The sequence below is a fragment of the Rhinatrema bivittatum genome, chromosome 10, assembly GCF_901001135.1.
Source record: "Rhinatrema bivittatum chromosome 10, aRhiBiv1.1, whole genome shotgun sequence".
NCBI lineage: Eukaryota > Metazoa > Chordata > Amphibia > Gymnophiona > Rhinatrematidae > Rhinatrema > Rhinatrema bivittatum.
In genome coordinates, this window is record NC_042624.1 from 70,247,437 (window position 1) to 70,261,961 (window position 14,525).

At 43.1% G+C, this 14,525-nt stretch overlaps 1 protein-coding gene across 2 annotated transcripts in view; it reads left to right on the plus strand.

Moving 5' to 3' along the window:
* COP1 (COP1 E3 ubiquitin ligase) overlaps positions 1-14,525 on the plus strand; it is a 440,422-nt gene that overhangs the window by 90,212 nt on the left and 335,685 nt on the right. For both annotated transcript variants that reach the window (XM_029618041.1, XM_029618042.1), the window contains exon 10: positions 4,783-4,897. In XM_029618041.1, the coding sequence (XP_029473901.1) occupies positions 4,783-4,897 (115 nt within the window). The remainder of the gene's footprint in view (positions 1-4,782; positions 4,898-14,525) is intronic.

Below are 14,525 nucleotides of genomic sequence, written 5' to 3' on the forward strand. Positions count from 1 at the left end.
ATCCTACGAACTCTACATGACCCAATATAATAGGGCCTTGTTCACGAAGAGTCAAGACTTTGCTGAGGCCTTACCTCTGCAGTTCCAGGACCAACTTCATGCCCTAGCACAAAAGGGCTTAGATGCTGGCAAGCATGAATTACAATCAGCGATGACTTCTTTGACACCGCATCCAGGGTGTCGGCAGCCGGTATCAGTGTAAGGAGATGGGCCTGGCTGAAATCTTCAGACCTCAGACCAGAGGTACAAGACAGATTGGCTGATTTGCCCTGTGCCGGGGATAATCTTTTCGGTGAAAAGATTCAAGAAGCAGTGGCGCAGCTCAAGGACCACCAAGACACTGCGCCAGCTCTCCTTACTGCCTTCTGATCCCTCTTCATCCAAAAGATCTTTTAAGAGGGATTCTAAGAGACACTTCTTTTTTTTTTTTAATTATTTAAAAGCTTTATTAGATCCTCATGAATATAAGGTACAGAGCTGCACAAATAAACCAACGCATAGATAAAAACAGCTATAACATAACACAAAAAATATCTTCGGTTCAGAATAACAAGCATCATAATGCCTCCACATCACAAGACATTGTAGTTTCACCGTAATTGTTATGAGCTAAGCGGAGGCAAATCTATGCAATCTTAACCGTTTATTACTCATATTCATGTAAAACCATATATATATGGATCTAGAAGCATCTAGGATCCATTTTGTATCTTATTCTTCTCATTTACCCCATCCCTATTTCCTACCCCAACAATATCCATCGGAATGCATGTCTCAGCAGTATTCCTTCTTTGATATGATACACCACACCCCCAAGGCCTAGGTATATTCTAAGAGATCCCCCCTCCATGATCTATAAGAGCACCATGTCCCCACACTAAGACAATTCTATCTGCAGAGGAGATACTATCCCCCAGCTTCCAGGGGTTGGCCTTCTAAGCCTTACCAAAAAGGCCAACCTAGGAAGCCTAGAGGGCAGATGTCACAGCCAGCACTCAACCAGGTCCAGCGGCAGGTTTTTGACTCCTTTCTAGAGAGCAGTACCCAGCTTCCACTCCCGACCATTCCGGTCGGCGGCCGGTTGTGCCACTTCTCCATCCTATGGCACACAGTCACCACAGATCAGTGGGTACTTGCAGTGCTGTCCAAAGGTTACCACCTCAACTTTCTCTCTGTCTCACTGGATTCCCCGCCTCTGCTGACGTGGGGAACATCCGACCATTCACCACTCTTGGGGCTGGAGGTCTCCCTTCTCCTCCAATCCCGAGCAATAGAACCAGTGCCCCTCTCAGAACAGGGGCAAGGGTTCTATTCCAGGTATTTCCTGATACCAAAAAAGTCAGGTGGGGTGCACCCAATATTGGATCTTCGCACTCTGAACAAATACCTACAAAGAGAAAAGTTCAAGATGGTGACCTTGGGTTCTCTACTTCCCCTTCTTCAAAGGGGAGACTGGCTCTGCTCTCTAGACCTTCAGGATGCCTACATGCACATTTCAATTACTCCGTCACATCGCAGATTCCTGCGATTCCTAGTAGGCCCAAAACACTTCCAATATAGAGTGTTACCTTTCGGCCTAGCATCTGCCCCTTGCGTCTTCACCAAGTGCCTCATGGTGGTAGCCTCAGGAGTCAGTGTGTCCATGTCTGCCCCTATCTGGACGATTGGTTGATCAGGGCTCCCTTTCAGCAAGGCGCACTGACATCCCTTCACCTCACTTTACATTCCCTGACCAACCTGGGTTTTCTCATAAACTATCAAAAATCGAGGCTAGTTCCTTCACAAACTCTATCGTTCATAGGGGCTGACTTGGACACTCTAAGAGTGAAAGCTTTCCTACCTCAGGATCGAGCTCTCACTCTCACTTCTCTGGCCCTTCGACTGCAGTCTCAACAACATTCAACTGCACGTCACTTCCTGATATTATTGGGTCATATGGCCTCCACAGTGCATGTCACTCCCATGGCTCGCCTTGCCATGAGTCATGCAGTGGACTCAGTCTTCTCAGCCAATGTCCTCCACAATCCACATCACCAAACAGCTCCATCTATTGCTAGCTTGGTGGGCAAACCAATCCAATCTGGTACAAGGCCTCCCATTTCAGATTCCAGAACCTCAAATAACCTTGACAACAGATGCCTCCAACCTCTGCTGGGGAACACATGTTGGAAATCTGCAAACTCGGGGCATCTGGTCTCCAGAGGAAGCCAAACACCAGATACATTTCCTGGAGCTTCGTGAAATCAGATATGCTCTCAGGGCTTTTCTGGATCACCTCTCCAACCAGGTCATCCTGATTCAAACCGACAACCAGGTGGCCATGTGGTACGTCAACAAGCAAGGGGTAAAGGGCTCCTACCTCCTGTGTCAGGAAGCTGCACAGATATGGGCGGAGGCCCTTTCCCACTCGATATATCTCAGGGCCACCTACTTGCCGGGAGTGGACAATGTGTTGGCAGACAAGTTGAGTCGCACTTTTCAATGCACGAGTGGTCCCTCAACCCCACTGTAGTGGACCCCAATATTCCAACGTTGGGGTTACCATCACATAGACCTCTTTGCATCAGTTCACAACCACAAAGTAGGGAACTTCTGCTCTCTCACTCGTAGCCAACACTGCCAGCCCAGAGATGCTTTCTCCCTCTTGTGGGCCAGCGGTCTCCTTTATGCATACCCTCCACTTCCACTCATTTCAAAGACTCTCGTGAAGTTGCGAAGGGACAGGGGACTAATGATTCTCTTAGCCCCTCATTGGCCACACCAGGTCTGGTTTACAATTCTCTATGACCTATTGATACACCGGCACATTCCTCTGGGGAAGGACCTGCTTCTGATCACTCAGAACAATGGCTGCGTTCTTCACCCCAACCTCCAGGCCCTCTCCCTGACTGTCTGGATGTTGAAAGGTAAATACTTCAACTTCTTATCCTTTCAGAGCTGGTCTCCCGTGTCCTAGTAGCTTCACGAAAGCCTTCTACGAGGCAGTCTTATCGTTATAAATGGAACAGGTTTACGGGATGATGTACTTCCATGTCCATCAATCCCTTCACTTGTCCCACACCGAAGTTTCTGGACTACCTCTGGCACCTGTCAGTCAGGCCTCAAAACTTCGTCTATCAGGGTACATGTCAGTGTGGTAGCCGCCTTCCATAAAGGTGTCTGATGTACCTATTTCAGTACAACCCCTTGTCACACGCTTTTTGAAGGGCTTGCTTCACCTCAAACCTTCACTGTGCCCTCCGGCCCCTTCTTGGGACCTCAACATGGTTTTGGGAAAGCTCATGAAACTGCCGTTTGAGCCTCTCCAATTCTGTGATCTCCGCTATCTCACTTGGAAAGTGATTTTTCTGTTAGCGATCACATCGGCTAGCAGAGTTAGTGAGTTACAGGCCTTAGTCACCTACCCACCTTACACTAAACATCTGCATGACAGGGTAGTACTTCGCACTCACCCTAAATTTTTGCCTAAAGTAGTATCAGAGTTTCATATCAATCAATCCATTATACGGCCCACCTTCTCTTCCAGGCCCCACTCAAACCCAGGAGAATGGGCTCTGCATACCCTTGACTGTAAACGTGCTCTAGCTTTTTATGTAGACCATACAGCTGCCCACAGGAAGGGCATTCAATTGTTTGTTTCCTTTGATCCCATCAAATTGGGCAAACTTGTGGGTAAGCAGACTCTCTCTCCTCCTGGTTAGCGGACTGTATTTCCTTTTGTTACCAACAGGCAGGCATTCCGCTTCAAGACCGTGTTAAAGCACACTGTCAGGGCCATGGCAACATCAGTAGCACACCTGCGCTCTGTGCCGCTCTCTCCATACCTTCGCAGCCCATTTTTGTTTAGACAAGGCTGGCAGACAAGATTCCATCTTTGGCCAGTCTGTGCTACGCAACTTATTTACGAACTGAGGTACCAACATCCTTCCGCCAACCCGGCAGGGTTCAGGATGCCCTCTACCAAATTTCCACCCCTGTTGTTGTGCCTGTTGCACGTCTTTGGGTACATTTGGTGCATTGCTCGGGCATCCTCAGCTCGGTACTCACCCATATGTGAGGACTACCATCCTGCTTGTCCTGTGAGAAAGCAGAGTTTCTTACCTGTAACAGGTGTTCTCACAGGACAGCAGGATGTTAGTCCTCACAAAACCCACCCGCCACCCCGCGGAGTAGGGTTCGATTACGATTTATTTTATTTTTCGCATGTACTTTTACTATAAGACGAGACTGAAGGGGGACCCCTGCTGGCTGCAGGGTTGATCCTATGCTGGGCACGTCCAGTAGGTGCCAGTCAAAATTCTGGAAACTTTGACAAAACTGTTCCATGATTGGGCTTCATCCTGATGATGTCACCCATATGTGAGGACTAACATCCCGCTGTCCTGTGAGAACACCTGTTACAGGTAAGCAACTCTGCTTTCTCTGACGACCAAAATGGCAAATATTAAGTATTTCGTAAGGAAACTGGCGCTTGCTATATGCTGAATGTTTTCATTTTTGGTAGTAACTAAGGGAAACAGATATTGTCACCTCTATTAAAGGTCTGTATCTCTGCAGTCCTGTGTTTCTGTGGATCTAATCACAGTACATTACAGATGGGGGTGTATTCGTATTGTGGATGTGGAAAAACTTGGCTTACATATTCTCTGGTTACTTGACCAGTGGTGAAGTAAATTTATTAAATATTGTGCAATAAAACAGGACCTTTATTGAAGTGGTTATGATCAGTGTTCTCCATTTTGTTAGATATTAAAACATGCTTTCTTTTCCATCCTCATGCAGACAAAAAAACAACCCTGGTACAACAGTACTTTGGCATCTCGTCGGAAGCGACTCACTGCACACTTTGAGGACCTGGAACAATGCTATTTCTCCACCAGAATGTCTCGTGTCTCAGGTATGAACCTTACATCTCTACAAACCTTTTTTTTTAAATTTACAATATTTATATTCCGCTGATCCAAAGATCTTAGCGGATCGCAATTGTACATACAAAAATAACATCAGGGACTTGGCTGTCTCTTCTACAATGATCAAATGTGCTTTAGATTCTGACAAGGACTGGTTATTGAAAATGTTTTCAAGGTTAAGGGTATTCCTTTTTTGAACTGATCATGCCTTTATTTTCTGATATTTCTAAAACGTTTTTCAGTCCCAGCCCCTGAAACCACAGACGTATCGCCAAGAAAACTTCTCACTTTGTGCACTACAGAGTTTACAAGACTTTGTTTCAGTAAAAACCAGTCACATAGTAGGGACTTGGTCTGAGAGGTATTGATGAAATATCACGAAGAAGCCCTAGGAGGGAGGTATAGATGTGTATTTGTTACAGCAGAACTTGATGAATACTTTTATGTGAACAGGCTGTGAATTATGGCTACTAAGGATCAAAGCTATGGAAGGAATCTTGATGCAGGGTTTGAACTGTTGTGGTCTGTTTTAAGAACAACTTTACACCCCCAAAATAGCAACCCTTATAAACAATTGGTTCAAGTATCTTTCTTAATACTAACCTCAACTCTTTTGTACTATTAAACGGTTTCAAAATTGCACTACTTAGCTGTTGTGTGAAACTTGTGCTCATAAGAAGCATATGACCTCTGCTTCTCTACCATTTCATTGACTGAGTGCTTGTTCAAGGCATTAAAACAGATCTGTAAAGGGGATTACAATCACAGGTAAGTTTTGAACCAGTATAGATCTGCAATGTATATTTGGCATTGCCAGATATTTGTATAAAAAGTGTCTACCAATTCTTGTGTGATAGATATTCATTGTACTTCTGTTTGTCAGATATAATTAGAGCTTCTTATCTTAGGGATTTATGAATTGCAAATGTAGGGCTTTATTTTCAGGCTATTAGGTGTATTTGGCAGGTACTAAAAATAGGTGTTTATCAGGGTTTTCCTGGACTCCTTTTGTGACTTTAGTTGAGTTTTGTTATTCATTTCACCCTTTCCCTTTGCAGTTGTGCAAAGGAAAAGATTAGTGCCTCTGACAGTGTCATCCAGCACAATGAGCTTTCTCCTTTGGTTACTGGTCTGGAATTTCTGTATGCATTGGGTTTCTTCTCTATTCTCAGATAACACTTCAATCTTTTTCTCAAGAACTTCTTCAGTATTTAATACAGAGAAGGCTTTTTGTACTTGTTGCACTTGATACAGTGTGTGTCTCTGCATCACAGGTCTAATTCTATCAGAGCCCACTAATCCTGTTGGTTTTTTGAGTTCCTTAATGCCCTGTGTGAGTGGGGGAGTAGACTTGTGGCTGCACAGCTATCAAGAACGGGTGTCTATGGATCACAGGTCTTATCCTACCTGAGCCCATTGTATATCTCTTTTCTTGACATTTGGTTTTTCTGTGGTAATGTTTAATTCATTCCTGAATAATGTAAAGTGGGTGAGACTTTCTTTATTGAAGCTAATTCAGCTTTAACTTCAGCCAGCTCCTTTTTCAAGAAAGAGAGTTCTGCACAAATGAGGCAAGCCCTAAATTTCCAGATGATTTCCCTCAGAATAAAGGCTCCACAATTGCTACATTGGATAGTCCTCATTTTGGTAATTTATTTGATGGTTAACAGCTAAGGAAATACCAATCTATGAATTTATCTTGTTGCCAATTATGAATTTAGGCAGACTATATCAGAAAAACAAACCTAGGGGTGGGTGGGCAGAGGGGTAGGGTGGGAGGGAGTTAAACAGTTAAACCTTGGTCAAGCTGGTTTAAGCAGGACACTTACTGGAACTTTACTTGTCCTTCACTATTAAATGATCCTTCCCACTTTATGCCACAATATTAGTATCTAAACAGAGATTAATAGTGACAGCTAAATACAATAAGAGAGGGATACTAATTAAAATGCTGGAATGTTTCTCTTTTTTTGGTGGGTTTTTTTTTGTCTCTGGAATCTTAAAGCAAACCAATAGCAAGAAAGCAAATTAATATACAATATCTAGAACTAGAAGAGAAAGATAATGAAATGAAAGCACAGAGCAATATATTATACACAGATGTAATAATAAAGCTGTTGTATCTTATCTGCACTGGCTCGTGGCTGTGCACACTGAATCTGTATGAGTCTTGCTGATTCTCAGAATTAGCATAAACCCAAGCTGGCAATTACAGCCACATGAGAGAGCTGGGAAAGAGAAGCTAATGGACTGTAGTCTTTCTGTAAGAGATTGAAACCAGGCCCACTTTCTATTTAGTACCAAGTAAACCATAAGTTACTTGGTTTCTTAGGAGGGTGATCTCTGGAAAGGAATTGTCTGTCTTTCAGCTCCTGGCTCTTCTGTCCCTTGTTGGGATCTTACATGTAGCTCACAGTTGCTGTTGCTTCATAGCTCTTTATTTCCTCAGTGAAGATTTCTGTGTCTCCCTCTTGATAGTTAGTTCCTCAGGAATAGAACTGACTCTAGAGCTGCCAGATGCATCCTTCTCGTCTTGACTCCAGCTCCTGGCCATCCCTGCCCAGCAAACCACCAAATTTGCATCTTTTCTTCCTTACATGGTCTCTCTGTTCCTTTGGCTTTGTAGTGCTGTTCTCTGGACAAGCTAAACAGTACAGCCCTTTTCCCAACTTAACACTGGGAGTGCTGCTGGAGGTAGAGATGAGAGGGATCACTGTTGGAGGGGCTCATTACCTCGATTCAATTTCCTCGGGACCTAATTAACAGCTGTGAAGCAGGACTTCTGTATTAGTGATGTCAGGAGGCGGGCCTTACTGTGCTTTAAGATCCGGCGCCCAGCAGTGACCCGGTGAGGTGGAGGTGAGAGGGATCACTGTTGGAGGGGCTCATTACCTCAATTCAGTTTCCTCGGGACCTAATTAACAGCTGTGGAGCAGGACTTCCGTATTAGTGACGTCGGGAGGCGGGACTTACTGCGTTTTAAGATTCGATGCCCAGCGGCGCCAAAGGGGCGCACGGCTTTGTTTTTGCAAAACTGCGTTTAGAACTTATTACAAATGATTTTCCTGAGATGTTTTGAAGACCTCAAGATCTAAAAGTGAGTACTTGTGAAACAGTTGTACCCCTCTCACAGAAGCCTCCTCTCATGAAGTTATCTTTATTATATTGAGTAAGGGCTAGTAAGGAGGGAAACGAGGCTTTATTGACAAATTTTCTAAAATAAAAAATGCCACACACCAAACGTAAGGCAAAAGTCAGGGAGATGTCTACCTCTTCCCCTGTACTTGAGCCTTCTCAGCCTCTTCTCCCAATCTTCTTTGCCTCTATAACAGGAATAGTACCGGTGCAGTTGGTCACTGGAGGAGGCAATGAGCAACTACCGTCCTCCCTGACTGAAACCACCTTGAGTCTCGGTGCCCCAAGTACTCCTCCTCCACCTCTTCAAAGTACATCTGATTTTTCAAAATTGCATAACTATTTTCAAGAGAAAGGAGAAGGAAACTGTCACACAGGGGAAAATAGAATTAGGAATACAAGAGTTTTCACCATTGCACCTGGCAAAACCAGTTAAAATAACTATGAATACAATATGGGATGCCATAAAAGCCTTGGAGTTATCAGTATTAAACCTTACGAAGATAACAATGGATATAAACCATCGATTTAGGAATACTGAAACATCTATGTCAAATATGGATGCGAAAGTTCATCTAGTAGAGAAGAGGCTTGATAATCTGGAAGTTTGGCAACAGAAGTTCACCTGTGCAGAGATACTCTATGATAAAAAATTAGAAGTCTTGGAGAACTCATTTAAATATCTAAATCTTAGAGTAATGAACTTCCCAAAACATGATTTGGTATCACCGTATATGTTCAGAGTATCTTGTAGAAATCTTAAATTCCCCAGTCTATTATTCCAACAGTGTCCAATTTATTATGTAATGCCTAAGAGGTTATCTATGCAGGGCACAAATGAAGACCAGAACTCTTTAAATTTAACAGGAGTAATTGCATCAATGGTTGACAACAGTCATTACAAATAGAGCTGTTTTACATGTCTTTTTCATTTGCGACAGGGATGTAGTTTTTAAGTCCTACATGAGAAATAGATTGCTACCTTTTCATGGAGGTAAAGTCTGGATATATCCCGACTTATCTAAGCAAACTCAAGATAGAAGGAAAAAGTTCCTAGCTTTAAGATTAGAGGTTGAAGGAAAGGGAGGAAAAATGTTAAAATTCCCGTGTAAATGTGAAATAACTTTCCAACAACAGAAGTTACACTTTTTTGAAATGTCACAACTATGTGTATTCTTAGATTCTCATCCCCAGGAGAGTGAGACTGTAGAGCTAGAGACAAAATAGGAAAATACCTGTTATTACTCATTTCAATTGTTCAATTTCCTCTGATATTGCTCTTGATATGAATAACTTCATGAGATGTTTCTTCTTTAAATATTGCTTATGAATATTAGGATTAATAATTGTATAATTGTTACTTGATTTATATTTCTAAGACTATATTCATTATGGATTGTGGTTTGTCATAATATTGAAATACATAAAAAATTAAAAAAAAAAACCACTGGGAGTGCTGGATGCTAATTCTTGTAGAACATTTGTCATTCATAGGAGAGTACACAATGGCTTAGATATATTTTTATATTTCATCTTGGCTGTGGCAGCTTGTAGTCTGCAGGATTGAAAACCCATTTTTTGGCAGGTCCAAAATCCATGACTCAGATCCAGACGCAGCTTGATCCACATTGTAAGGCTCCAACACTTAAGCTCATGGGGGCAGGAACCTGCCCCCATGAGCTTAAGTAGCTTGTTTTCTGTCGATAAGCAGACTGAATTAGCCATGCTGTTTGGTTGACATCGTTGACATTCTCGCAGACATTGTTACAGGAAGCAAAGTTTCGAATGCTGCTGTGTCTGTGCAGATCTTCCCACACGTAGCACGTCATCAGTCTCCTCAGCGCTATTTTTTCCACACTTGGGCACGGATGTGTTTTATGTTTCCTCCTTCAGTCTCTGTGTGCGGTCCGTGTTTTTTCATACTACTTATGTCCTTTGCATCAGTGATCCTACAACAGCACTTTTTAGTGCTGTGCGATATCCAATAAACCAGGCTTCAAATATTGCCAGTGTGGACACACAATGTCCGTCACTGACAATCACAATTACTGTTATCTTTGTTTAGGCCCAGACCACGACAAGAGGTCCTGCAGGGACTCTGTTCGCATGTCCCTGAGGGCCAGAAAACAGCGGGCTGAGAAATTGTACAGCTCCATGAAAAGGAAGCAAGCTGCTCCGGCTCCTACGTGCCTTCTCCATGACGCTCGACTTAATCTTCGCCATAGGTGGATGGCAAATCCCTCAGCGACCTTCCTCATTGGAGCCACAAGCAAAATAAAAAATCAAGTCAAAAGTGGGTGAAAAGGTCGCTTCAGCACCTATAAAATTGTTTGGAGGCTGAACATAGACCTCCTTGAAAAACTGCATCAAAAGCGCTGTCCAACACTTCAAAGCATCGGCCTGATAACCCACTTGCGTCGCTATCTTGATGCGCCTTATCCACACAAGCATCGGATGGCTCATCCGCTGGGATGGACCATGCTATTTATGATGTATTGGCACAACCGCCCAAGATGGTGCCGGCACCACATCACTCGACAGCTGTCACAGAGTACCCTAAGATGCATGACTCACAGATGCATAAACAGTATCTTTAGCCCATGATAATGAAAATAACCCTTTCTGACTCCATATGTAAGGACATTCATTGGTGGCTACAACCGGAAGTGTTGAATGTGGGGGTCACCCTACAGGAACCATCCCACACTCTTGTCCTTATCACAGATACCACCATGCAAGGGTGGGGGGTTCATCTCCTTCAATACAAAACTCAAGGTCTGGAGTCATTGATAGAACAATCCTACCAAAAATTGGAAGAAGGATCCAACAGAAGAAAATAGGATAATGCATAAGCATTGGCAAGTTAAATATAAGACATTGATCAGACAGGCTAAGAGATAATTTGAAAAGAAGTTGGCCATACAGGCAAAAACTCACAGTAAAAACTTTTTAAAACATATATCCTAAGCAGAAAGCCTGTGAGGGAGTCAGTTGGACTGTTAGATGATCGAGGGTTTAAAGGGGCACGTAGAGATAAGGCCATCGCGGAGAGATTAAATGATTTCTTTGCTTCAGTGTTTACTGAAGAGGATGTTGGGGAGGTACCCATACCGGAGAAGGTTTTCATGGGTAATGATTCAGATGGACTGAACCAAATCACGGTGAACCTAGAAGATTTGGTAGGACTGATTGACAAACTGAAGAGTAGTAAATCACCTGGACCGGATGGTATACACTCCAGGGTTATTAAGGAACTCAAAAATGAAATTTCAGACCTATTAGTAAAAATTTATAACCTATCATTAAAATCATCCATTGTACCTGAAGACTGGAGGGTGGCTAATATAACCTCAATATTTAAAAAAATGCTCCAGGGGCGATCCGGGAAACTACAGACCAGTTAGCCTGACTTCAGTGCCAGGAAAAATAGTGGAAAGTGTTCTAAATATCAAAATCACAGAACATATAGAAAGACATGGTTTAATGGCACAAAGTCAGCATGGCTTTACCCAAGGTAAGTCTTGCCTCACAAATCTGCTTCACTTTTTTGAAGGAGTTAAACACGTGGATAAAGGTGATCTGGTAGATGTAGTGTATTTGGATTTTCAGAAGGCGTTTGACAAAGTTCCTCATAAGAGGCTTCTAGGAAAAGTAAAAAGTTATAGGAAAGGTGGCGATGTCCTTTCGTGGATTACAAACTGGCTAAAAGACAGGAAACGGAGAGTAGGATTAAAGGGGCAATTTTCTCAGTGGAAGGGAGTGGGCAGTGGAGTGCCTCAGGGATCTGTATTGGGACCCTTACTTTTCAATATATTTATAAATGATCTGGAAAGAAATACGACAAGTGAGGTAATCAAATTTCCAGATACAAAATTGTTCAGAGTAGTTAAATAACAAGCAGATTGTTATAAATTGCAGGAAGACCTTGTGAGACTGGAAAAATGGGCATTGACATAGTAGATGAAATTTAATGTGGATAAATGCAAGGTGATGCATATAGGGAAAAATAACCCATGCTATAGTTACACAATGTTAGGTTCCATATTAAGAGCTACCACCCAAGAACGAGATCTAGGCATCATAGTGGATAACAAACAGAAATTTATTTATTTGTTGGGTTTTATATCCCGTCGTTCAGTATCGCCATCACAACGGTTTACATGTTTTATACAATCTATGACAGTTTACATATGTGTTTCATTGATAAAACAACGGATTAGGTTACAAACCTGATTAGCTAAAAATCATCAGTTCAGTGTGCTAGGGCAGTCAAAAAAGCAAACAATGTTGGGAATTATTATGAAAGGGAATGGTGAATAAAACGGAAAATGTCATAATGCCTCTGTATCGCTCTATGGTGAGACCGCACCTTGAATACTGTGTACAATTCTGGTAGCCGCATCTCAAAAAAGATATAGTTGTGATGGAGAAGGATGACCAAAATGATAAAGGGAATGGAACAGCTACCCTATGAGGAAAGACTAAAGAGGTTAGGACTTTTCAGTTTGGAGAAGAGAGGGCTGAGGGGTGATTAAAATCATGAGAGGTCTAGAATGGGTAAATGTGAATCGATTGTTTAACTTTTTCGGATAATAAACTAGGGGGCACTCCATGAAGTTAGCATGTGGCACATTTAAAACTAATTGGAGAAAGTTCTTTTTCACTCAACGCACAATTAAACTCTGGAATTTGTTGCCAGAGGATGTGGTTAGTGCAGTTAGTGTAGCTGTATTTAAAAAAGGATTGGATAAGTTCTTGGAGCAGAAGTCAATTACCTGCTATTAATTAAGTTGACTTAAATAGCCACTGCTATTACTAGCAACAGTAACATGGAACAGACTTAGTTTTTGGGTACTTGCCAGGTTCTTATGGCCTGGATTGGCCACTGTTGGAAACAGAATGCTGGGCTTGATGGACCCTTGGTCTGACCAAGTATGGCATGTTCTTATGTTCGTAAATCAACCTCCTAGAAGTCAGAACAATAAGGTATGCTTTCAGAGCCTTTTCCTATCTGCTCAAAGGTCATACCCTCATGATCCACACAGTCAGGTGGCAATGTTGTATGTGAACTAGTAGGGAGGATCAGGCTCCTGGATTCTCTGCAGATAAGCAGTTTGTGTCTCAGTAACCTTTCACGCTACATATTTGCCGGAGATAGCAAACACTTTCGCGGACCACCTAAGCAGAGTATTTCACCCGTACAAATTGTCTCTAAATCCCTCAGTAGCCAACAGAATCTTCCATAAGTGGGATCTCCCCTGTCTAGACCTCTTTGCCCCGGAGGATAACCACAAAGTCAGACTTTTGCTCAATCTGCCCCAACTACTTCTGAAGGGTACGGGATGCCTTCCTTCTCTCTTGGTCAGCCGGTCTTCTGTATGCCTTTCCTCGGATTCCTCTGATCTCCAAAACAGTGCAGAAGTTTCTTCTGGACAAGGCTCGAATGATTCTCATAGCTCCAGCCTGTCCAAGACAACATTGGTTCGCATATCTGGTGCAGTACTCTGAGGACCGACCAATATCCCTCTGTCACGCACCATATCTCCTGACACAAGATGGCGGTTCTCTTCATCCTCTTCACACTTCCCTCAACCTGCCTGGATGTTGACTGCAAGTCTTTCAATAGCTAGCTCTTTATCCAAGCATTCAACAGGTCATCATAGCCACCAGGAAACATTCCACCAGGAGGAACTATTCCTTCAAATGGAAAAGATATGTCAAATCGTACAGGGACAACCTAGTTTCCCCCTCTTCCTCGACACAGAGTGAACTCCTTGCTTACCTACAGGCTGATATACAGTACAGTGCGCTCCGTCGGAGCGCACTGTTAGCTGGCATTTGGATGCGCATTTTTGACTCGCTAGCTTTACCTCCTTATTCAGTAAGGGGTAATAGCACTTCCAAAATGCGCATCCAACCCCCATGAACCTAATAGCGCCCGCAACATGCAAATGCATGTTGATGGCGCTATTAGGTATTCCCGCACGATTCAGTAAGTAAAATGTGCAGCCAAGCGCAAATTTCTCCGGGCACCGGGAAAGTACACAGAAAAGCATTAAAAACTGCTTTTCTGTGCACCCTCTGACTTAATATCATGGCGATATTAAGTCGGAGGTCCTGAAAGTTTAAAAAAGTAAAAAAAAAAAAAAAAAAAAAAATTTTTTTTGAAATAGGCCGGCGGCTTGTGGGTTGAAAACTGGACGTTCAATTTTGCTGGCGTCAGGTTTCCGAACCCGTGGCTGTCAGCGGGCTTGAGAACAGATGCCGGCAAATTTGAGCGGCTGTCAAACCCTCTGACAGCTGCTGCTCCTGTCCGAAAAGAAGCACTAGGGACGCGCTAGTGTCCCTAGTTCCTCTTTTTACTGCCAGGCCTAATTTAAATAAAATTATTTACTGTATTGCGCACACAGGAGTGTTCTGTGCGCATGCCGGGGGAGTGGGCGCTTGCCCGCTCTCCTGCGTTTTTTACTGTATCGACCC